General features: G+C 38.5%; 1 protein-coding gene across 4 annotated transcripts in view; it reads right to left on the reverse strand.

Annotated features, from left to right (window-relative positions):
- Positions 1–25,578, reverse strand: part of HDAC9 (histone deacetylase 9) — a 422,164-nt gene that overhangs the window by 167,640 nt on the left and 228,946 nt on the right. For 2 of the 4 annotated variants that reach the window (XM_026072685.1, XM_026072686.1), the window contains one exon: positions 22,247–24,863. In XM_026072685.1, the coding sequence (XP_025928470.1) occupies positions 24,543–24,863 (321 nt within the window). In that variant the 3' untranslated portion in view covers positions 22,247–24,542. Of the gene's footprint in view, positions 1–22,246; positions 24,864–25,578 lie in introns of those variants that run through there. The other 2 variants (XM_026072684.1, XM_026072683.1) reach the window with 2 other exon arrangements.

Here is a 25,578-nt window from a genome sequence, read left to right on the forward strand (position 1 = left end):
CAACAGGAGTATTCCAAACTCAGCAGGTTACATATTAATGACCAGTTCTGCCAGACAGAGGATCATATTCCATTTAAAGTGTAAATGTTATGACTACTAGTTAACAAACTTTGCATATAAGACTTAGCAACTGAAGATTTTCTTTGCATATCTTCTCCCTAAAACATACTAGTTAATACACAGACTTGCTTCTGATATTTTTTAACTTAATTCAGTCTTACATACCTGCCCTAATTCTTGACATACTTGATTAAAAAATTCTGGACTATGGATTCTCTACTTCATAAACTGTAATTTCAACACTATTGCATCTTTAGGCTGTCTTTAACAACAGAGCCTTTTACTCAGGAATATAACTATTGCATTTTGTATGTTAAGGCAAATTTGAAACTTTCTGAGAGAGACAGCTAAGATGAAAAAAGGCTTATTTTGTTGACTGCTTGACTTCAGGAGTTTAATTCATGGCTTAAGAAAAAGAAAGCATAAGTGTGATTTGCCCTGAAGCTAGACAAAAAATAAAAAATAAATTTTAATAGAAGAATCCATGTCTGGCTATGTCTGAAGAACTAGATACAGCCCAATCAGATATAAGGAGGTAATAACATAAAGATGTATCCTACTGTGTCAGACCAGCCCATCTAGCCCAATACTGTCCAAGATTGTGGCAATAGGAGATGCCATTTAATGAGAGCACATGAGCATGGTTACTTTCTGCAAATCGCCCTCCTTGTATTCTCCCAGCACCCACAATTTTTGCATTATAGATGTTAGAGATACATCCCTGCCCGTTTCCTTTAGTATCTGTTTATGACCTTATGTCCATGAATTTGTCTAATCCCTTTTTGAACTGCTGGTCCCTCTACAATCTCCTGTGGCAACAAATTTCACAATTTTGCTACTTGCTGTGCAAAGAAGTCTTTTGTCTGTTTTAAACTGATCTCTTAATTTCAACAAAAGCTCTCCAGACCTATTGCTGAAGGATCTGATGAATTACAGTTCTTCCTTCACTTTGCCTACTGCCCTCATGATTTTGTAAATCTCTCTGAGGGAAGTTATTTTGTAGCAGAATTAGTGACATTTCACCAAGAGAATTTGTGCATTTTTTAACAGCCTTCCATGGGTGATAATGTGGCCCTGCTTCTCAGCTGTACAAATTACCTTTCTGCTCAGCATTTTTGAAAATGCTGCTTTAATTAATGTTCCTGCTGCAGGCAGCCTGGTGGGTGACCTGCTGAGCGGAGCAAGATTACTGCCTCCTCCTGCCAGGCTCCCTCCTGCCTTGGCGTGCCCCAGATCTGTCCCCCATTCTGAGGGCCAAGGAGAACCTGGCACCCAGCCGGGAAAATCTTATTATGTAGGTGATATTCACCAGGGGACCATCTGTAAGGTGCATTTTAGTTTTATTGAAATGTCCTGGTTTCTACTGCCATGGATTTACATGTAAAAAAGTACCACATTTAATAGATAGTTATGCATGAGCTTTCCAAGTATTTTTTCTACACTTCTGCTCTTAATCTCCGCGCTCTTCAGCCTGAGTTTCTTTCTCACTTCACTTCTTCATTCTTTCTTATTATACCCCCTGGGAAAGCATGATGTCTCTGCAAAAAAAGATTAGTGTCTGCTCCAGTGTTTGTAAGTGGTATGCAGTACAACTTTAATGCAATTAGAGTCAAAACAGAAGATACAGACCCCAAAGGTAGAGATCAGCACTGAAGCTAGATGTTCAATATTAAATACACTGCAACTTTTTCTTTCTAATATTTTCAAGTAGGAAATAAATCTCCCTTCTGTTGAAAGGCAGTTCTGCCTTTGAAGATAGAATAACGTTTACATAAATGGTAAGGCCTTCTTTAATGTAGCTTTCATTATCTCCTATGTTCCCCCTTTCTCTGAAAGCCAAGTGACTGATGTCAAGATCAAGGGAGTCAATCAATGTAGATACACTCCAGGACCCGGATAGGATATAAATCACCCTTACTCCTAACCATAGTAGACACCTAACTGAAGGACAGAAGTTTATATATTCACTGTCCTTGTGGGGGAGGCTAAATTTCCCAGTTGCTTACCTCATGGGAACCCCTCATGCATTAACCATTTGGGGTGCTTAGTATCACTTATCAAATAGGCTAATCAAAGTTTGAGAGAAACCAGCTCTTGACCACTTCTTGCCCTTTGAGCACTCCAGGGCCACCTCCTGCCCCTAGACTTTTATCTAATTAAAGTTAAAGAGGGGAAAATTAATCCATGGAAGAAAATGAGATAACAGCCACCATAGCAGACCATCTCAGAGCCTGGTTTGGCTTTCATCCATTGCTACCTGACAATTAACTCTTCAGCAACACAGGAACCCCGTTTTATGGGAGAAGGATCTGTCCCTTAACAGAAGGATAGGCTTTGTTTTTTCGTTATTTACTCTCCATATTGCAGCTCCTCTACTTGTAATGGGTGTGGATGAATTGAAAAGGTCATCCTTTACTCTCCTTCTCTCAAGCTTGACTTAGTGCTGTTTTCACTTGCAGAATACAAAAGTGAAAACTGTAATTTATTACAGTACTAGCAATTCAAGATGTTTTCCTTGGATTGTGTGCTTGCAATTGGTTACCAGCATTCCAGCCTTTCTTGCTTTTGTTGGCTACTAGCTTATAACCCTCAACTTCATTCTCTAAATCTGTGTTTAAAAAGACATTTAACAACACAGTTGGGTTTTTTCTTTTTTTTTTTCCCTTGGAGAAGTGTGGAGTGTTTCCTTTACAAACGTGTTACAATTTTTTTATACTGCTTGTGTTCCTGTTTTGTGTTCCTTTTTTTTTTTTTATTTACCTATTTGATTTGGTTTCTGAAATCCAAAGCATCTTCCTTTATGATTACTTGAATTTTTCAACAGCCAAAGCTTTGGCACTGTAAATATCAGAAATAACACAGCAGTAAGTTAGTTAACTTACTAGAGTTACACTGCCAATGGAGAGAGTTGCATTTTATAGGGTACGTGGGAGTCCCAGGCTATGATTGTGCTTGTTCGCCTGGGAGGAGGCAGCAAGCCAGGCTGCTCTTACAGCAGCACCTGCTGGGCACCAGCTCGGGATGTGTGGGGAGCCGCTCCAGCGGAGGATCCCCCCTCCCGGGGATTTCGGGTTTTGTGGCGTGGAGGTAGCAACAGCATTGAAGTTTAATTTTCTTTCTAAAAATACTCTGATAATTTTAAAGACAGTGTTTGTATATCCAGCTTTTTTAACAGGAAGCATTGGATTATAATGTCTGTGGGACAGGCACATACGGCCAAAATTATAAGTCCTGAGGAAATCCCACTTATACTCTACACTGTCTCGGTGTTGTAACTTGCACCTTGAGGCACTCAAAGGTGGGTAAGTTAAAGTAGCCCCACTTGGACTCCTGTCTAGAGAATGAAAACTGGTTTAAATTATGACATGTTTATATTACTTTGAAATGGGCCACTGTTACTTTTCTTTCTTTCTCAGCCTTCAAACCTCATGTGTATCTATAGCGCTACAGCCAGTAGCAGCCATTAAATACCTTACAAGACTAACTTTAATATTGTCAGTATGCAGTCCCTAGCACTTAATAATGGGGATTCTACAACTCAGTTAATTACTTGCAAATGGAAGTTGTAAAAGATAATAGGGTTCAAACCTTTTCATTTAAATCAGAAGGAAGCCCAAATCAAGCTTCTATGTACTGATCTCTTCCAAATTTTGGGAAAATTTTAGTCCATATCCATGTCTGAACTAATAGGTGCCCTTTCCTTTAGCTACCTGAACTAGTCCATCAGGCCTGCGATTTAAGATTATGACCTACAGCTGCTTACTTGTGAAAGGGACATTGGTAGGACTTTAAAGGGGGATAAGTGAGGCTGTGAAAATGAAATTCAGTAAACCCCTAGTACTATAGGATGTTTTGCACAGGGTAGGAAGGAGCTGAACTTTTGCTTGCTTGTCTATGCCAGGCGGCGGAGGTGGGGTATGTGGTGCTCCCTGGCTGGTGGCCACCCCCCACGAGGGCTGTTTGCAGCAGTGGGGTGTTTACGGGATTCCCCCCTGCGCCTCCAGGTCCAGTGTGGGAGGTTCTCCAGGACCCAGTTAAACTGAGATATTAACTAAAATACCAGCTGCTCTGCTCTGCAGTGTGCACTGGACCTACTGGGACTGGAAAAATCTATAATTGGGAAACACACTAGAGAGACCAGTTCTGCACTGGTAAGGGGATAGGCTGCAAGCTGTAACAGGTCTTTTCCATCTCCAATTTCTACGTATTTAATTTATATAGGGCACCGAAAATTTAAATTGTAGCAAACTTTGGTCACTATCCACAAGACGCCGATTTGATTCAGTGACCCCAAGGCGAAAGGTTCTGTACTCGATTAGCGTCCCCTCGCAAAAGCAGTCCCTCACTGAGCTTTTATATCGATAACTAAATGTAACTAACCTTTGCAAGCTGCGTCGTAACGTTTTCAGTCACCTAATTCCCAGTCATTTCACAAGAAAAGGGAAATTCAGGTTTGTACTAGATGTAAAAATGGAACTTCTTTGACACTTTATGTCTAGATATTTAAGAAAAAAATTATTTTTTGAAAGGGGGAGAAAGAGAACAGGTTGGATTATGACTCAGAGTGTTTAGGAGAGTCTAAAAGGTCCTTCCCTAGCAGAATATATTAGGCATCACTCCTACACTGCTTTTCCCACCCTCTCATGTGACTGATTGCTGGAGAAAATTCTTCTCCCACCCTTGCTGGCAATTTTACCTCTTCGACTATGTTACCCGCTGGAATGTGCGTTGGAATCCCACCCTGTATCCAAAAGCTAAGAGAGTCTTCATCTTGATACTAGTGAAACTTGTAAGCAAGATTAAGGTATTTCTGCAGATTTTTTTGTGCATGCGCAAAAATTTACACAGGCTAAGAAGATATAATGCTGTCTCCAACTAACACTAAAGGTAAAAATTTGGAAATAACCAAAAATAAGTTACATAAAATAGAAGTTGGAGGTCAGTATTTGTGCTGGAGGTGGTCTATTTCTATTTTTTTTTCTTTTTCCTTTACCTACAAGCCAAACACCGCTAAGCCAGAAACCACCAACTGGTACAGTCTCACAGTAACAAGATATTAATAGCCCATGGAAAAATCAACATATAAGTTTATATTATGCTACTTACTACAGTCCCTGTATTTTTTAGTTCTGACCTAACTGTAACTCTAGAAAAGGCAGCAGTGACATACAATAAATGTGTGCTCATTTTAATTTGTAATATATTTAAAATATTGTTGAAATTTCTCATCTGATTTGTGTTCAATGGACCCTCACTTCAACCCTTGTATTACAGAAAACTAGAAATTTTACATATGCTTTATGTTGTTGTTGCTTTTTGCTTAAACAAATACCTCATCCTTTAATACAGAGAGAAATATAAAATAATCCTGAGAGTATACAAAGTGACTTTGAGATTCTGCCATATCCTATACCACCTAAGGGGACTGTTTGGGCTTGCTCTCTTCATCATTAATTATATGGGCTCCTTTCATACACGTAAGCTTTTTCTTTCTTCTTCTTCTTCTTTTTCTTCTTCTTCTTCTTCTTCTTCTTCTTCTTTGCATACACAAATATTAAGTAAATGCTGAAATATCTTCATTAGATGGCAGAAAACATTTGTATTTTACTTGCATGGACCTTTGAGGAAGTCACGCACATACATATAAGCATGTAGGCATGTTCAAAACTGGTGTATAAGTGTATCAGTGGTTTTACTTTAATTTTAAGATTACAATACGGAGGTTTGTATACACAGAAATGATGAATGACCTGAACTGGGTTCAAGCAGGCCTAATGTCTAAACTAGTCTCTCTTCATTTCTATGTATACTCTATAGTTTTACTATTGTCCCTTCTTGTTCAGATTCCTCCTTTATCATCAGTGACTTGGAATCTCCTATGTATCCTAATGGAGTCTGATATCATGATCCTCACTCACAGACCATGGAATTTTTTTTAATGATACATAATCAATGTCTTGATGTCTTCAAGTGCCAAATCCAGCAAGTGCCAAATCCAGCAGCAATTAAGGAATTTGCTGGTTAACAACTTGACAAGAATTCAGTCTGCGTTTGACTGGCCCCGACTCGTTCTGGTAAAGGTATGCAAACAGATTAGCAAACTTTCAATCAGTGTCTCTGAGGCTTGTCTCTTGGAAGGACTGACGCCAGTTCAGAAGTGCAAAGACGTTTCTCAATTTCAGGGATGTCAAAATAGCAGCAAGAATATCGAGCAAAAGAGAAAGAATACAGATGCAGCTTCTCTAAAAACTACCCCCCTAAAAATAAAAAGCAAGCCTGAAAGAGAGAGTCCATTCAGCAAGTGGTTTGGAGGATAAGATGTTAGATGTATAACACCATTCCCGCAGGCAAACCGGGAGCTGCAGGCAGAGTGCAAAGATAAAGCTTTAGGTCAGAGAAGAAATGTCAGAACTTCCGAAGAACTCTGAATAATCCAAGTTATACCCCGGAGTCAAAGGTACTGCTAAAGCTAACTGAAGCTGGATTGCAGGCTTGCTCTTAAGAGTCTCCAGACATTCAGGATGCTTTGCTGCTGTTTATATTCTGATGCTGAAGCAAGATTAGATACTTGGGAAAACATTGTTTTAATCTACTCCACAGTGATTCACACTGGTCACCAGATCAGAGTGAAGTCCGTCCTGCTGAAAAGTTTTAAAACTAGGCAACAATATTGGAAGTGGAGCCAAATCAGCAGTGTTGTTTCTAAGGTTCAGGGCTCTGCTCCAAAACTACTGTCTCCTCTTCTCAAGCAGCTTAGTCGTCAGAAGAGGTCCATTTAATACTAAAAATTACCATGTTTGGGGTCAATAAATCTTTTTTTTTTTTTAAGTGATAAACCACAAACTGCCCCATGAATTGATCTACTTTATGTTGCCATGGAGTTTGTCATCTTCTTTTTTTCCACATACCCAAGTATTTCATTATGTTCTCTCCTTGAGACTTGGAGGATTTGGATTTCTCCCTCTCCCAAGATAGTTATCGTTGGCCTGCGCATCAAACAATTTCTTCTAGTGAACTCCAGCCACAGAACAAATACACCACCTACCAAACCAAAGGCGCCCTATTCAAATCACAGTCCCATTTGGCAGCCAATTCTTCTCATACCATTATACCCGGAGCAAACTATAAATCTTTTGCCTTGGACACTACTCACTACCTCAAGTGCGTAAAACTAGTTATTACAACAATTTTAGTAAAATGATCAACTGCTAGAAAGGGATTGTACTGTAGGCGTGACACCTTTTGCAGAGTTAGCTTTGTATAGACCCATTTTTTATTTCTCAAAATTCTTAGTGCTTCCTTCTAGCAGACTTGAAGCTTTTACTTCTTTGGACCTGCTTCTGCTTTTTTTCTTTCTTTCTCTCACTGTCTTTTTTTTTTTTCTTTTTTTTTCTTCCCTGTGTGGTTTCTTGTATTCTTTGTGAGCTCAAAAACATATCCTATGATTTGTGGAAACCATCACCACACATAATTCAGTGTAAAAAAGGGCCTCATCATTACTGCCTTAGGTGAAATATAAACTTGAAATGCCACATCAAATTCATATTCATTGAGATCAAAATCTCACTGAACTGTCATAGGACTTTGTTTAACCCAGACTGGTTTTGTCTTCATGTTATCTTAAAAAGAATTCTTGATGTGACTGGAGGTATGGGAAAGGAATATCTCCTTAAAACATCTCCACAGTATAACTGCCTGAATAACTATGCATATAAGGGTACTTTTTTTTCCCCTCCACATTGAAAATAAAATATTCTTCTACTCCACTAGCACGTACTTAGTTGAAAACATTCTGAAGTGCAGCCTAACATTAGTCCTCCTCCATGATATGCATCAGGATTATGAGTTCAGTATAATCTATTGGATGGTACAATATCCACATCCTAGTTTAGTACAAAAACAGAAGTTTTAGTAAGACACTTGTAATCCAAATGGAGTGATTTGGGAATATATATACAGAGCTTTCATTGCAGTTGACAGAAGGCACACACATATTCCAGGCAGGCAGGAGGGCAGCTTTACCCCAAAAGGCTCTGTTTGCTCTCTGTTACCCCAGTTACCCTTTGCACTGCTCCAAAATGCCTGCTAAAACTGCCTTGATAATGCACGGGAGTGAGAGAGGAGGGAGCAGTTAAAGTATTTGTTTACAAATAGTTTATTTCCCTCTCCAGGGCTATATAAAGCTGTGTGTGTTACTTTCCACCTTCTGAATTTGATTCAGATCCTTTCAATTTGAGGTAGTTTTGCTGCCTTCTGAGTTACTTGGGGGAAGTTTTTTTTTTTTTTCCTGCTGAGGTCTTGGATACAGCTAACAAGAAGTCCTTTGCCACAGGGTAAGAGTGAAACATCATTAAGTCATGATTTCTTTTCCACAAGTGTAGCAGGTATGACTAAGCTGCTTACCTCCTAAGGCTCGCAGTCCCAAGGAAAGGAAGCGGTTAGCCCCAAAAGGCTGCCTTCTTTGGACCGCTATAGCTTAGGTTAAGGTCCTTCTGTCAGAAGGAGAGAACAAAGGTGACTTAAAACTTGTCCTCCCTTCAAAAGCAATGTAAAAGCTCACACTGCCTGCCTAAAATGAGACTGAGCATGTCCCTGCACGTGCAATAGATGCATCAGCAGGCTGCCTTTACTGCAGCGCGTCACGGATTCAAACCTGAAGATACGTTGCTTTCTCATCTTGCTCTGCTTTTGTATACTCGAGCTAACCTTCCTGCAGCTCGTGCTTAGCCCCAAACAGGGTGGAGAGCCTTTTCCCTTAATAAGCCGTCTTCAAAGGGAGGCTCAAGTAAATTTTACTGACAAATTTAAGAAATGGTAAGAAATCAATGTGGGGGGGAAAGCTATTCCCATAAATGTGCTTTCTAAATATAAGAGCACAAGATCTATAAAGGAAATCAAAGTCTGAAAATGTAGTTACACCTGCTCAGAGTAAATACAACACAGCACTTTAATAGACAAGCAGAACCTCTGTCTAGCATGTTATTTCTCAACCTTTCCCTTATGTTTAAAATTAGCCATATTTTCTCCTCAGATCCATACTGTCTAGTAAGTGAACAAATAACAAATCCACAGAATAAAAATAAACCTTTGAGTTTGATTACTTTGCTTATGGTTGCAATTCAGGTAGTCTTGATTTCAGCCAGTGTTGTTTCTTGGGACTTGGTCACACTTAAACTGCTCAGAATATCTCAGTTCTTACATGTGTCTGGTTAAGCTGTTGGTCACAAAGAGATAAGCATATCTCTCTTTATTGACAAATGACTTAGAACATAGTTTTGCAAATATGGTGTGTCTGTGCTGCTCTTTCATAGGGACCGTGGGCTTACGTTGGTGTAACATGGAAGAATTTAGTTCTGAATGTGATAGAGTTTATCTGTAAAAACAATTCCCCAACATTCAACAGAACTACAGGGAACAAAAAGTTAACTAAACTGTAGCACAGACAGAGCAAAGCTGATGGCATTAAGTAAATGTAGTTTCTTCAAAAGCAGCAATTTAATTTGTATCTCTTAAGGCACACTTGTAATAAAAATGACACATTAGCAGAAATACCTTGCTCACTACTCTAGAGCTACGTAAACACTATGTTGACATATGGCATGCCTGGAAAAACTTGTGCTTTTTTCTTTCAACTTTGGAAAGCTTCTGCAAGGAAATCCCAAACTGCATTGGGATGGCAAGGAGGAGAGAGCAGGACTGATCCTGACAGCTGCTGCAGCCAAGGGAAACATCCCCACAGGCAGCACAGCCCTTCAGCAGAGATTGAGGGTCTTTGGTGTAACCGGTGAGGCTAGGCACCTTGCAAGGCTGATCAGAGGGACTGGGGAAAAGTGGAGAGCTCCTGAAGGCTTAATGAAACTGTTTGTAAAGCACTACTTGTTAATCATGGACCTCTTTCTTTAGAGCTGCTAATATTGTACTCCTACGTAGCTATATCAGCTTGTCATAAATGAGACAAGCAAGAAATACCTCTCTACTGCTCTCCAGGCCTTGCAGATGGCCAGTTTGGGGACATACCACACTTTAGAAGGAGCTCTTGGCATTAAAACAGAAGAAATAATGCTAAAATAGTGGGTTGCCATAGAATGTGAAATGTAAACAGAGTAAAGCATCCTGTCAAGGCAAGGAGGCTCACTTTTTCCGCTTGCAAGTCCCTTTTCTCAGGAGTGTGGAAATAGCTGGCTAGTGTGACACAGCAACAGGATTCACTCAACCCATATTGTCACATCACTGGGGATCAGGATTTAAATCAGATGCAAAATGAAGAAAATATTTAATATTTCAAATTTAGATTACTAAAACAAAACCGAGTTCTTAATTTTGCTTTGACTATGGGTAGTACTCTATCACACTACTAGATGACAGGCAGATTTTAAAGAAATGTTTTACTATGGCCACACACTTTAAATGGAGTCTATCGCACAACATATGTATTACAATTGTAATACATATACAGCAAATGCATTATAAACCACTGGGCCCAAAATTAATAAAGCAAGATGCCTATTAACATAGGCAAAAATGAAAGTGTATCTGAAAGCACTATCACTCCACTTCCATATGCTCATGCACTTTTGCATGTAATTCAGTAGTGTAAATGCAAGTTTGGGAGGGGGGAGGAGAGGTATTTTCAAGTGATCTGCAGCTTCTGAACTTCTGAAAATCAGTCTTTGAAAAATGTGGAATTCTTTCTACACATCCTTCTGGAAGGTTCATTGCTCCTAATTTAAAAACCACAGCAGCAGCAGAAGCAGCCTTATGGATATGCAGGACACCATATTCTTTTTCTCCTCCTCCTCCTCCCAGTTTGTCATTTTTGGACTTGATTTGCCTGCTCTTGGCTGGCTCCTCTGCATGTTTTTCACTATTCCCAGTCTTCCCAGTATCACACTACAGAAGCCAATCTATTATCCCCTGCTTGGGGGGGTTGTTCTGCACAGACTACAGCCTATCAAGTTTTTCTTGGAATGCCTCTAGTTTCTTTTAAGTAGAGCTATCATCTACACTTGCTAAGTTACAACACCCTAAGGACTTGCATAGTGAGTTATAATCTACATTTTCCATAAATCATGCAAAGATGCATGGACACTGCTTGAAATGCTTGTGCATACATTCATGTTCACACCTGAATACCTATATGTGTGTACACAAAATATAAGATCTACTAAAATATATAGATGTTAAGGCAATTCCTCTACAATGTTCTGTTTGAAGTTCTTTGGTTGAGAAGCATGTAAATATATGAACTGGTATGTAGAAAGATGGGAGCATATTCCCTCACCTGTTAAGTAAGTGGGAAGTAGTGTCATCTAGTGGTTAGTTCAAAGCTAATTGGGACAGGAACTGTGATTCAGTATGTATTATTTACAATATTTTTAATTTGTGCGTTGCTGTACTCTGCAGCTTAGATGAATCAATTTTATTTCATTGCATCTCACTAATTCAGCTACAAAACTGGGGAAAAAGTAAAGCTGGTTGGAGAGCAATACACTGAGATATCAAATACCTCAGCTCTGTCCCATTCTGCTCAGACATGGGTGCTCTCCTTTTCTGCACGTATTTGTGGTCACATACAATGTTTCCCTCCAATGGTGCAGACTGCTTTAGATCATATCCATAGACCTTCTGCCCATCCTCCTCCATACAACATGGGCTGAAAACTACTGTGGCAGGATACTTGCACAGCACCATATGAAGAGGTAAATGAATTTACTGCTAACACATAGAGTATCCAAAGTTTGATCTGTCTCTGAAAACGTAATGGAAAATTCTTTCTACACGTGGTAATTCCTTATGAGGTGGGACTCACTTTTATTAAAAGCTGGTTCTTATTTTTTCCTCTTATGGTAACATGGTCATTAGAAATTACATTCTCATAAGTCTAAAGCACTCCTTAATAGCATTTCTGGATGCAGGAAAACATACACTTGCTTGCAACTTAAGGAAATAGTAGTGCTAAGTGCATACTTAAAACTAAATGTGTGATTAATTTCTTTCCAGAACTGTGTTTAAAATATGAATGAAGTACTGTAATCTGACTATCTGTTCTACATTTTTGTCAAAAGACTTGCATTAAAGCTCTAATTTGCAGGTACTTCTTACATAAAAATCATGGTAAGGTGCTAATATAAAAGCTAACTTCTACCTGAATCCAACATTATCTATATGATTGCTTGCTAGATAGTGTCTTAATGAGTTACACTTTTATCTATTACAGTTTCATCTATTAAAATTAAAGAAATTGAAATCTACTGAAAGAACTGAATGAAGAACTAAGCATATTATAATGGACCAATTACAAATAGGACTCTTCCAGCTGCCCTTGCTAACAAGCAACTCTAAAATAACTGTGATGCATGTCTTAAGTTTCTGCTAACAAAGCTGATTTCTGACCAGAAGGCTAGAGTATTCTTTTTCATCTAGTAAGCCCCAAAAAGTGACAGTTCTTCTTCATATCCCTAATATTTCCTTTTCAGCTCACCAAGGCCAAAATGTCATCTTCTCTTGTAAAACAAAAAATCAAAGCCAAATGGTAAAAATGCAAAGTTTTGGTTAAACAAACAGTCAGTATTTCAGTGGTTTTATCTGCAGCCTGCAGAGCAACTAAACAAAGCCAAGATATTGTCCATCTCTTTGACAGACAAAGAGCCTCAGAGGTCCAGAATGACATGCCCGGGGCTGGCACGTGATTAGAGTAATTAAATTAAATAGCAGGAAACATGTTTTCCATATGCCATTGCCTGGCCACACACAAACTGTAACAGTAAATCTTTTATATTACATTGGTTCAGGGAAATGTATAACCATTTTAAAAATGCGTGATGCCCACAAAAATAAAGTTAAAGGGAATACAGTAGCATACTGAATGGGCTCCCTGGCTTTGGTCATTGGTCTGAAATGCCAAACAAGTTCATTCCTTATTTATTTTTAAAGGTGCAGCTCAAAATGCCCTGAGCATGTGAACATTCAGGAAGCATTACCAGGTTTACATGGAAGGATAGTGCTGGTGATCTGATTCAGAGGAAAAAAAATAAGATCTCCACAGTAAAGTTAAGAGAAATGTCTTCAGTATCTTACAAACTGAAATTCTAACACATTTCTGTCAGTCTTTCGCAATAATTAGGTGCTCCACAGATGTGTTAAAAGAATTTTTTTGTTTCATTTCTGTTTTCCCAGCAATATGACTTAAATGTGATTTTTGTTTTCATGGCCAGTTGTTACAAGATACAATGTGTTTATCTATGCCATAATGCAATCAGAAGAATTGCCAGTCAGTAGAATCATCTGTCATCCTTGATTTTACTTAGCATTGAATTATTAAAATCAGCAAGAACACTTACCAATGTTTTTGCAACTAACCTTCCACTGGTTGAAGATGCCAAATTAAATCACTGGTGGTTTTATTTTGTTATGTCTTTTTGCATGGTAGAGACAAGATTGCAGATCAGTTTGGAAGGAACTATAAATCAGTGATTGTCACTGTGATTTAAATGTCCAGTCCCTGAGATTTTTTGGTGATGACATGCAGGAATATTTCCTGTAAATGATAAATTCTAAAGACTACAAAATGCTTTTAACATGAAGAGAATTAAGAATTTGGGGAAAACCTTCTCAGCACATGAAAATCTGTTCTTGAAAGTAAATTAAAAATGTATGCTACATCTTTCTGGTAGAATATGCATTGGATAATTTCCTAATCATTTTAGATATTTCATCTTTTGCTTTATCTATTTCCTTAACCCAGAATGCTGAAACAAGAAATAACAGAAACTTCAGTGCTTCCAATTTCAGGTCCACTACTGAACTAAAAGTGTTAAGTTTGATAATTATAGAATGAAATCAAAGTACAATCTTCCAGCTGGAAAAATAAATGTAAATTATGTTTAATAAGTAGTATAACAAAGATGATAGAATGTTGCTACTCTTGGCACAATCTCTAGTTATTATAATATTTCTCAAGTTATTAAAGTGAGATTCAAGATGCAACAAATACGGAGACTTAAGGGTTGGGATTTTTTTTTCCTTCTACTCCTTTGGATGCTCTCTTTACTAACTAATCTCCATTATTTGATCTAAAAAATTCTTGTTTAACAGTGAATCTAAGTTAATTAAAGGAGATAACAATAGCAGGAATGTGAAAATCAACGTCTCATGTTTGTAGCGGCTATTGGCAGTAGAGTTGGCAGAACTTTTTTTTTTTATTGAACAATGTTTTTTTCAATTCTCTGATCCCTCACTTCTATTCCCTGAAAGCTGCAGTGAATTTTGGTTCAAATTGTTTCGTCTGAACGACCTATAAAATGTGTTAAAATCATCAGTTAAAAAGCAAAGCAATTAATTCCTCATTACAATCTTGTCTGCTAGAAAAAAGAAAGATGTAGAGCAAGTTCTTTGCCTGAACCTAGGCAGCAAGTAAAAGCTGTACGCTGTGGCTGAAGCAGCGCTGCTATATCGGGAGGAGACACAGCTGCAATGCAGCTGCTCTCTGATCCAAGTGTGGGCTCTTGAGCCTAACTTCAAGATGTCCTGTAAGACATGTTATGGCTACTTCTTCCTCCCCTCCTGCCCCCCTGTTACTTCCCACAGAAGTGCCTAAACGAGGAAACCCCTCTGTGACTCCGGTCCCCCGCTCCCAGCCGGCCCTGGGCTGCCTCCCTGCTCCCTTCCTTGCAGCGAGAGGCAGGTCCATCCAAGCCAAAGCAGCAGCGACTATAGGCTTGTGGCCTTTCTAAAGCGCATCTCCTTTTTTCCAGCACCGCTTGCCTCCCCGTAGTTGGAAGGGGGCGAATTCAGAGCGCTGTGAGGGAGGAGGCTCTGCTGAATGGCAGCCAGCCGCTGTGGCCGGGGTGGGCCAAGGGCTGGGGGCTGCTAGCCAGGAGTTGCTCACAGGAGCAGGGAAAGGCAATGGCAGCTCTGGGCATAACTGTTACTCTGCAAAATATATTCTTGGAAAGCAGCTCTGTGATTTTCACGCTCTGGTGTTTCTTCAGCATTACCCTGTTGAGGAAAACGAGCTATGTTCTGCAAGGAGTCTGCTTCCTCGTGAACCTCCACAACTGCTCAGTGGCCCAGAGGAAATTAGGCCTATAGAATGAACTTAATAGCATTTCTTTGCTCTTATAATGCTATTGTGTATGTAGAGCTAAGAAAGCAGGTGAAATTCAGTTCAGTGGCTTTTGCTGATATTGAAGAAACTAATTTTGTCCCTGGTGAATTGCTGGGGCCAAAAGATTTATACAGTTTTGTTTTTCCTGTCCTGGTCCCTGAAAGTATCCACCCTACTCCTTATTCCCAAGATCTTTTTTTTAAACCCTCTGTGCCTCCTCTAGTACAGCACTTCTCAAAAACTACTCAGCACGGGGACAAAGTATGGAAGCCGTTTCTGACAGCAGCAGTAGGGGGATAGTTGTTCACTGGTGATGCAACAGCATTGCAACAGAGAGCTGCAGAGAAGGAGATAAGGTGAGTACTGAGTCAGTTCTGGTAGTGGGCCAGGTGTGAGATGAATATTTTTCAGCTTCTAATTTTCCACAGATAATCTAGGCTGTGCAGTCAGCTGTAAGGCTTGAATCTGYTGGATTTGTTGGGCCCAAGAACTTATCCCAATGAATGAAGCTTTTATAGCATAGAAGTGAAATACACTTATATTGGTCCTTCTTGACAGAAGTTACTGTTGCATTTACAGGATTCTGCAGGCTGAATGCAACTAACTTCAGTGGGATTATGTCCCTCCTTCCTGACTTGTCCTACGTGGTGTTATAACTCTACCTCCATTTCCAAACTTCTCACCTGAAAATTCTTTTTCTTTTCAATATTTAATATTCATATTAAAGCAGGAGAAGGAAAAATGTGAAATATCAGCACTACATGGATAATAACTTGCTATGCATCAAGTGTTAAGTGCTTTTTCTTCTGACATCCTTAACTCCTAGCTGAAACAGTCACCCAGAAGAAGAGCAGGTAGACACAGTAGAGTTGATCCTGTTAAGAAGACGTATAAACCTTCAAAACATTTTTCCTTCTCTGTAACATACCAGATCTGTCTGTAAGACAATATTCAGCCTTTTGCAATGATACTAAATGTGCAGGTGACCACGACAGCAAGAAAGAGAACCAAAGATTTATTTCTTCCTATAATTGTCTGGATAAATTCAAAGCATCCTTTCAGGCTTAAGTGAACCACTTATTCATGGCCTTCAGGATTGGTTACTGAAATCCAGATATATGAAGGAAACTGTGTTCTGAAACTTTCTCTTTGTGGTGACCCACTGAAGCAAACCTTTACAACACCAGCTTCATGAATGCAGTGCTCTGGTGGCTCTGGCATCTCCCAGAGGAGAACCCTCCACTTGTTCTCTGACCAAATATGCTTTATGCAAACGGACTTCACTGCCTGAAAAAATCTTGGTGTTTGATGGCTGTTGTAGCCCCTTGCCAGTGAAGCAGTGTAAGGTTCAAGAGCGCAGTGACTGAGTCTTTCACAGAACTGGACCCAGAGGGTGCAACCTGGCATGAGCTGAGCATGCGTGTGGGCTTCAGGGTGTTAACTGCACAGTGCAAAAGTCCTGTCTGATCAAGCCATCCCTGGTTTATCTTCTCGCCAAATCACACTGATTCTTGCAAACCCACACAACTGAAAAATGAAACTGATTTAATGTGAGGTGTTTTTTTTTTTTCTGGAGGGAAAGGGTCAATGGAGGTGAAAGAGAGGATTACTTCTTTCACATGAGGGTCTAAGCTACTATAAAAGAGACAGAGCCTAACAAGAGCATACAATTCAAGCTTCTCAGAGAGGACTTGGGAAAATATATAAAAAGAAGAGACAACATTGGTGCTCTGAGCAGTCTGCCTGGTCAGTTTGTTCTCCATCAACACAGATAAGTAAGTCTCCACGCTCATTCTCAGTCTCTCGCTGAAGAAGTGAAGTCTTGCTCCTTTCCCTTTTCTCTTGCTAGTCCTGCGTTGCCTGTGTTTGTGTTCTCCTAGCCTTACTGCAAGCGCTGGAAAATTTTATGAAAACAGACTCTTTCAGATAGCACAAAAGGCAATGCTGAATGCATTTTATCTGAAATCACTAGCCCTAGTGAGGCCTGCTCTCCTCCAGAAATGGCCAGGTCTGAGCTATTCAAGTGAGGTATCCCTGGGTTGAGCCTGTGGCGATGACACCTGTATTAGTGCTGCCACTTTTATTTTTCAGTCAGAAGAACGAACAGAGATGGCTTTGAAGATCTCTGTATAAAGTCAGTAGCTTCAGAAAACTAAAAGCTACACAGAAACTGATCTAATTTATTATTCCAAAGTGAGGGAACTAACCAGAAACTATGACAAAAGACCTATAAAAATGAGAACAAAGATGTTCTGAAAAGAAAGGGAGATATCAAGGGATACGCTGTTAGGCTTGGGAGCCTTTGATGTCCTAAGGCAAGATTTCAAAAATGGATCAAAACTGGTGAGAACTGAGGGGATCTTGATCACCACTTGTCTCTGTGTGCCGTCAGGTAGCTGGCTTTGTCATCGCTCTTAAACTTGTATTTTCAGTAAAGGAAGATCTAGGAAAATGATCGAGGAAAAAGAATGACTGGTCTTCTCAGCAGTTATCCATCCCTCTGGGCATAGAGGAAGCACTCAGAATGTTCCTTCTGCCCAGTGCCCATTTGGGGTCTGCAAAATGCACTGTACGAGAAATCTGGTTTAAAAATCTGCAAACTGCCACCTAAAAATACTGCAGCGCTTATCTTGATGGGTGCAAAATCAAAAGACTAAGGAAAGGCCTGGAGACTAACTGAACCCTCTATGCTTCACAAGCTTCTTTACAGTGAACCTGAGCAAAGGCTTCTTAGCCCTCACGATTGCTGCCTTGCTGCAATCTTGTAGCTGCACTTTCCACAAGCTCCTTTGCTGAGGAAATACAGGCAGAATGAACAGAAAGACCTCCTTGGTCTCCTGGGGGTCCAAAGGTCACAGGCGAGAACATGAGAGAGACAGATTATGTACTGCTTTCTACATTAGAGCACCTATGTCTCAAAGGTATTCAGGCTGGGCTTCTCTTCCAGGACATTAAACAACAGAGCTTTATTAAGATTTAACCAGCAGTATACTGAGGAACACATTTATTCACACTCACATTTTAAGGGAGGGAAGAAAATGAAAATGTGTGTGTGTGTGTGACAGAGGGAGAGAGAGAAACATTCAGAGGTCAAAAGATAATTCTTCCAAAAATGAAGCATCTAACAAAGCAGCTTTCCAAGAACACATAATCCTCTTCAATGACAATAATAAAAAATTATACTGTCTGATACAGGAAATGATGAATTGTCTAATGGTATGAAAGTAATATTATCTGACTGTCAAAATGTGAAGTGATAATTACTAGGAWCTAGACTTAGAAACTTTCAGCTCATGTTAGTTATGTATCCCTGATTAAGTAATTTTGCCTAGTGTTGCCCCAGAGGTCTCCTTACATGCTGCTTTCTCTGACAGAAGGGGCTAGTAACAGTAATCAAGGTGCTATATCTCAAGTATCTAAAGGAAGAAAATATGCATAACAAAATTTGGGGTCAAAAAATAAAAGCAGTATGAACATTATTCGATGCAGGTATCAGTGAAGTGAAATAATTTGTCACATCGTAATGCCATATGGTTGCTCAAACAAATCAGTTCTCAATTTCATTATGTAACAAAATAAGCCTTGTTGTAAATCATCAGTTGCAAAAGCCAATAGGAGAGGCAAATGAAAATAACAATCTCCTTGGCATTCATCAGAAAGTGAATTTGATATGATCAGAAAATCTTGATTGTTTTCAAATCCAACTAGAAAAGGAAAATTACTTGGAAAAAATTTCATTATGATGCACTCTCACATAGAATCAACATAAAGAAAAGGATTATTCTTCCTGTAGCATTTGATATAGATCTACATTTTTGATTATAACAGTTAAAAACATGATACAGATGGACCAAACCTCAAGAGTAAAGAAGACAGAAAGCTATCTAAATATTCAGATGGGGCTTCCCCTCATGTAGATGAATCAAAAATTTCCACATGATTCTTGGATTATCCCTTTCTCATTCTGGGGATAGTCTATGGCTCAAATTTGATCCAAAAATCATAATGCCAGCTTGAATTATTCAGATGTTGTTCTGGGACTGTGTACTGACAGAACTGAAGAAGGGCAGAGTGGTACAAGGTTAATGCCTCTCTTACTTGCTGCACAGTTAGAGAAGACAACTAGGGTAGCCTAGAAAAAAAAGGTGAATTGAGCTAGTATGTTATAGGACTGTTGTTACTTCCTCAATTGCAGAAGGAGGAGAGGAAATGGAAGGTTTCCTTAGAAGTCTGACGGTGTTCAAAAATTAGATTTCCATCTCACCTTCTGGGACTGAAGACCCAGTACTCTTCAAGGCCAAACATGTACCTTGCTGTCAACTTCGAAGGACCAAACGTTCAGAGGGCACGTTGAAGAGAGCATCTTCCAAACAACCTCCCTTATGTTTCAGAGCTACATACAGCTAGAGTCAATACAGTCAATTTAAGGCAGTTATGGAAGATTAAAACAAATGCTAGGAAGGCCCCACAGCCAAATTCAAACCATCTCATTTAATCAGTTAATTAAGGCACTGAATCACTTACAAGTAAGTATCTGGTCTGTCAAAACAACTCTAGTGACTAAGGTCCCCAGGTAGCCATAACAAAGAATTAGGTGTCGCTGAAGAATGATTTCAAGTTACCAAGCTAGTACCCTTTTCACCCTCAGCTGATGTTGAGGTAACCCCCGGGTCTCCAAGGGCTCAGTGTGCCTGCATGCAGAATGGGGAGTTATCCACTATGGGCTACATTAGTTATGGGCCAGAATCAAAATAAGCAAAAGGACTCTGACACTTGAGCTCAGAAACCAGGATATGCCAAAAAGATTCCCCTTCCCAGTTCTGTTTGTGCATATCAGTGAGCAAACAGGGCCCAGACCCCAAGAGTCCCTACTGCCCAGCCTTTTCACTGGCTATGCATTTTGGCCGAATCATATTTTTTTGCTCTTTATTCTAATTCTAAATTAGGCTGAGTTAAAATGAGGGAAAAGATGCAAAGCACAAAATCTTTCACATGCAATGGTAAATCCCACAAAAATCAATGGATTGCACTAGAAAAATATAGAAGATAATTTTATCCTATTGATGATCTGTTTGCCTGAGAAGTAATTCAGCATATAATGTTCTGATCTAATTACTCCACTGAGAAACGAGGTACAGAAGTACTGCTACCACCCAGATGATGGGAATTGCATAAGGAAATCAGAAACTAAGCAAATAAATGAAAAGCAAACAAACATCCCTTAAGTGGATAAGTAGGACATGCTGCTAGTGGGACAGAATACAATAAGGAAATTAACTTGGCTTAACTAATTCTGGCTGCAAATTGTAAAGTGTTCATAAGGGGGAGAAATAAGTAAACATTTTTAGATTGGTCCTTGGGACTAATGTTTATAAATTTTACCTTAGAATGCCAGTGAAGACAAAAACAGGGTATAGCTGGATTAAGCAACAAGGAATCTTAGAAATCCTGATGATGATGACGATGGAATGAAGATAGTGCATGAACGAATTGTTGAATAGAAAAGATGAGTGGTGGTAGTGTCTAAAAAGCTCCTGCTTTGCTGAGGAATTCAGTTTTTAATCCTATTTTGCTAATGCCAGAAGATGAAAAAAAAAAAAGGCTAATGTTATAGTAACTATAGTCCAGTAATGAATTGAATATATAAATATTATCTTGACTAAAACCTTGAATATATAAATATTATGAAGCTTTTCCCCTCATTTAGTAGTAAATGCAAACTCTAACTAAATTTCTTAGTAAACTTCTAAACTGGCACCTTTACTGGCTTTATCTTTTTGGACAACAGGGCAGAATAAGCATTTGCTGTTCCAAAAAAAGATGCACATGACTCCTGGAAAAAAATGTGACTTGCGGATTGTATCAGTTTATGATTGTTTTATTCATTGTGGGTGCTCTGATGCATGGTAAATAAATAATTTAGAAAAAAATTTAGCTATAGCCACCAAAACATGAATTTTGAAAACTGAAAATATTTAAGGCTGCTCTTCTAACTCTGACATGAGTATTTAAACAAAAGACATCTCAATAAAATCACTCTTGGTAAGAGAATTTACAGACACCAGATTCCAAATATGTAATAATCTATAGGGCAAATAGTACCATGTTTTACTGTTAACACTACTTAAGCTTTGCTAAGCTAAAACTTGACTTTTTTTATCTAGTAATTTTCATGTATTACTGATAAAACATTTTTTTGCTGTTCTACAACTGAAAATAATTTCATTGTATTTACAGAAATACATATTCTTACATATTCATGTTGCTAAAAGCATTTTATTTTAGTCAAAATGCTACCAGAATCAAAGTAGTTAAGAGCCAATGCAATTTAAATGAACAGTTAAAAGGATTAGATAGAATGCAACAATTTTCTGAACTCTTGTCATAGTAATAATTCATATATTTCCTCAGTAGAGATGGTCACATATATACAAACTATGTTTCTCTCTGTAAAGCTGAATCAAAGTTCAGGAAATGCCACAAACCAGGAGAGCATTTAACATCTTTAAGTATATACTTAGGTGCTTCTCTGAGGTAGGATTTGACTCTTTCGTCCATAATTGCTTTAAAGTCTGCAAAGTCTGTGGTTCCCCCCCCTCCCCAATATATTTATAGGTGGCCTCTAGTTCTGCCAAGGTCTTGAAGAATATCAAAAAGGTCAGTATAAGCTCAGTTTCAGATGAATATCGTTTTGGTTCTAGATGGACTTTAGAAATGTGATGGAAATGATTTCAGTTCATCCAAATTTTGGATAATTAGGAGCCAAGAACTCAGGATTCACCTTTATCTTTCCAAAATGGTGTTACTTATGATCACATGGTCAAGACAAATGCCATGACGGGAAAATGAGCATGCATCAATAGCATTTCCACATTCACTAAAACTTATAATGGTTGATGTAGGATAAAACAAGAGACCAAAAATAGACTTTGTGTAATCATTGTAAAAATAGTGTAATAAAAACCTTGCTCCTGAAAACTTCAATTGTTTCAATAATGTGTAGCAAGCACATTTGGTTATACAAAAGCAAAAGCACAACTAAGTTATCAACTTTACACAAAGTCAAATATCTGAAAGGGGATCTTTTAAAAAAAAAACTTTATTTGAGAAAGGAAGAGACTTATATCAGAAGGCGAAAAAGGGAACATACAAACAGAATATATTTACAACACAAAACAAGAGATCACCTCTAAGGGTGTAAATTATAATAAATACAGTAGATTTAAAACGTAAGAGACAATTATCAATTAGAAATGTGGTTGTTTAAACCCAGTTTTCCTTTTCACTGGTTCCAGGTAGTTTCTCTACTTTAATTTTATCCAAATTTGAAAGATTCTGAAGTTGAAGTCCACTAATGTACTGGGGTTTGTCACCTGAATGACATTATAAAAATATCTTTTGTCCTTTGTGAATACATGTCTTTCTCTGAAGTGATATCATACAAAAGTCTTCTCATCTGCAAGTTTCTCCCCAAATAAAATGTATCTTAAAAGATGCACTATCCCTTTTGACAAGGCTGAAGTTAGGTTTCAAAAAAAGTAAAATTATACAGAATGGGGAAAATATATAATTTCATCTGTATATATGCTTCACTCTTTTGAAAGTGAATGTGATTTTTCAATCCAAGATGGCGAAAGATTATTATTAAAATATGAAGCACACATAAAAAACACCTGCATTTTGTCAATTAATAAATCTTTCCTATAAAAGATGATCTAATGTTTCAGGAAGCCTTTCATTTTATAGTGACTATTTAGTCATTTAATTTGTTTGGAGATCTTTTTAATAAAAAGGATAATGTATCTTTAGAAGTTGTAACATTTTATGAGAGATTTAATAATATTAGAGCAAAATGTAAACAACACATGCTAATAACATATATTAGAACAATTTCTACATTTGGCAAAACAGCTATCTCTTTTGAAACAGGATACTGCACCTTAAAATACCTTAGCTTTAGAAATATAAATATTTTTAATAGAAAAAAAACTGACAAGGATTCCAGGTCATTTTGGGATTATCCATATTAAAGGGGGTCTTAATACAATGAATCTTTAACTAGCTTAACAAAAGTAAACCTATAAAACAAGGTAAACATATCAAAAGGGAATATGAAGGAAATGTTTTACTGGAAAGCTTCCTTAACAATTTCCCTACTCGCTTTGTTATTTTCTTTGACAATAAATCAATTCATAGAGTGCCTTTAAAAACAGAGAGAACACCAGCCTGTTCCCCCTGCCTTACATTCCTCAGTACATGAATCACTTGGGCTTCCTGTTTCCATAAGGCATTTCCTGCTCCCCCTCACAGAATCACTTTTCTGCAGGAGAACAGCAGGGACCTGACAAAGTAGCGACTTAAATAAACAGTGCCTTCCATTGCATCCAGCATTGCTCTGTCTGATTTTCCAGTAACCAAGAGAACCCCAGCTTTCTGCAAATGCACACTGTCCGAATGCACTTCACTTTCCAGCATTTGTAAAATACTCTGCAACGATTTGCGTTTTCCTTTTGCCAAGCTGGCATTTTATACACAGTCATTATTTTAGAATATGTCCATGAGACCTAGCGATAAAAGTTATACAATATTGTATGATTAATCTTTATTAAAAAAAATAAACACGTGATTGGATATCAGATAATAATAATAGTTCTGTGCTTTTCCTGCAATATCGTAGTATCTGATTGGAACCTAATGCTGCATTTTGCTTCTCGCCAGTATTTGCATCTGCTTCATTTGAGGATGTCTCTGTGGACAGTATCATCAAATAAGACAGAATGAAAAATAAACTAAGCAGTGCAAAAAAGGAAACAATGCAATTTTTAAACAGTGCCTTGCTTTGCATCTTTACATCCACCTTGTATTTCTAGTCTTCTCTAAATTATATTTTATACACAAGCCTGGGACCTCCGATATAGCAGTCAGTACCTGTCTACTGGGTAGAAAATACCCTATTGTTAACAGTGTTCAAGACTACAGTATGATACATTATATACAGATAGATGAAAGCAAAAGTCAGAGGATTCAAAATCAGAGAACAAGACTGTTTCATCAGTCAGGTCTGGAAACTAATTCCAGCAAATGCTGATCTCAACAAGCTAGGTGATACAAGTTCCATTTCACTAGAACTAAGAGATGTCATGACAATCCTGGCCTAAAACATATTCTATTTATTATGCAAAGATTTAGGTAGAGTAATTGACTGCAACAGGTATTTCTCTCAACTAGTGGCCTTAAGGAAGAGCTTCACTATGGTTTTAAGTGTGCATACAACACCTCTGCTGTTGTTAAACTCCTTGAACAATAAACTGGGATTTGCTAGTTCAGTGAATCAAAACACAATTGCTTATCAAAGCCTAGAAAATGCATGTGATTTTCAGATAATAACCTTAATGACAAATCCTGGAGCTAAATCTTTGCCTATTACCTGTTGCATAAAAGCAGCTTGCTCCCCAGATTCCATTTGCTGGGTTTGAATATCCTCATCACTGTCGGGCGGCTCCTCTTTGACTTTCACAGCCCCCACCTGCTGTCCTATTCTGTCATCCACATCAGCATTGCTGCTCTCAGCCCTAATGCTGGCACCACTAGCAGGAGCTCCTTCTTCCTGCATTGAGGGGTCTCCATGCAGCTCTTCTTCAGCTTCCTCTAGGTGACTGCCAGGCTGCTTTAGCTGTTCAATGGACTTGGAGAGCATCTGGAAGGAGGAAGAGGGCAACAGTTACTCTTTTCGCTGATGGCAAACACTGAGAATTACTAGGTTTGCACCAATAAAAATCAAGGTTCCACAATAAAAGCAGATAGCTATGCACCTCTAACAAACTAATGTATAGGAAAAAAAAGAAACAAAGTTCATAAGCAAAAGGTCACTTTTTAGCCTGCAGTAGAAAATACCATATATGTAAAGAGTGCTATACAATAATATTAAACTAGCAATAAGGCAGAAAAATGAAAAATCATTACACATCAATCACAATGAGTAATATGGTTAAAATTTTGCTATAAGGAAATTAGGGAGTATTCACACAAGCTTCTCTACCAATTAAAGCCTGAAGGCACTAATGTCCAACAAAGAAGCGGTGACAAGGAGCTGGTGTTGGTCATGCCTCCTGTGGCACAAGGAGGCTCCCTGGGAAGACTACAACCTTTGTCATGCATGGCACAGGTATCCATTTCAGCCGTAGTGACATAACACAGCTACCCAGACAATGGTGTTTTTACATGGTTAACTGCTAGCATAAAGCTTTGCTGAGGTGCCATATGCCTCGATGTTGCTGTCAAATATGGTTTATGCTTTCCTATTTAAGATTCAGCAAATGTAATCCAAAAAATGTCACCCTCTGCCTTGCTGAAAGAGACACAAATCAAACACACGCCTAAGCATCTGCAGGATCAAGTGAGTAATTATCATT

This window comes from Apteryx rowi, unplaced genomic scaffold (assembly GCF_003343035.1).
Source record: "Apteryx rowi isolate R43461 unplaced genomic scaffold, aptRow1 scaffold_349, whole genome shotgun sequence".
Classification (NCBI taxonomy): domain Eukaryota; kingdom Metazoa; phylum Chordata; class Aves; order Apterygiformes; family Apterygidae; genus Apteryx; species Apteryx rowi.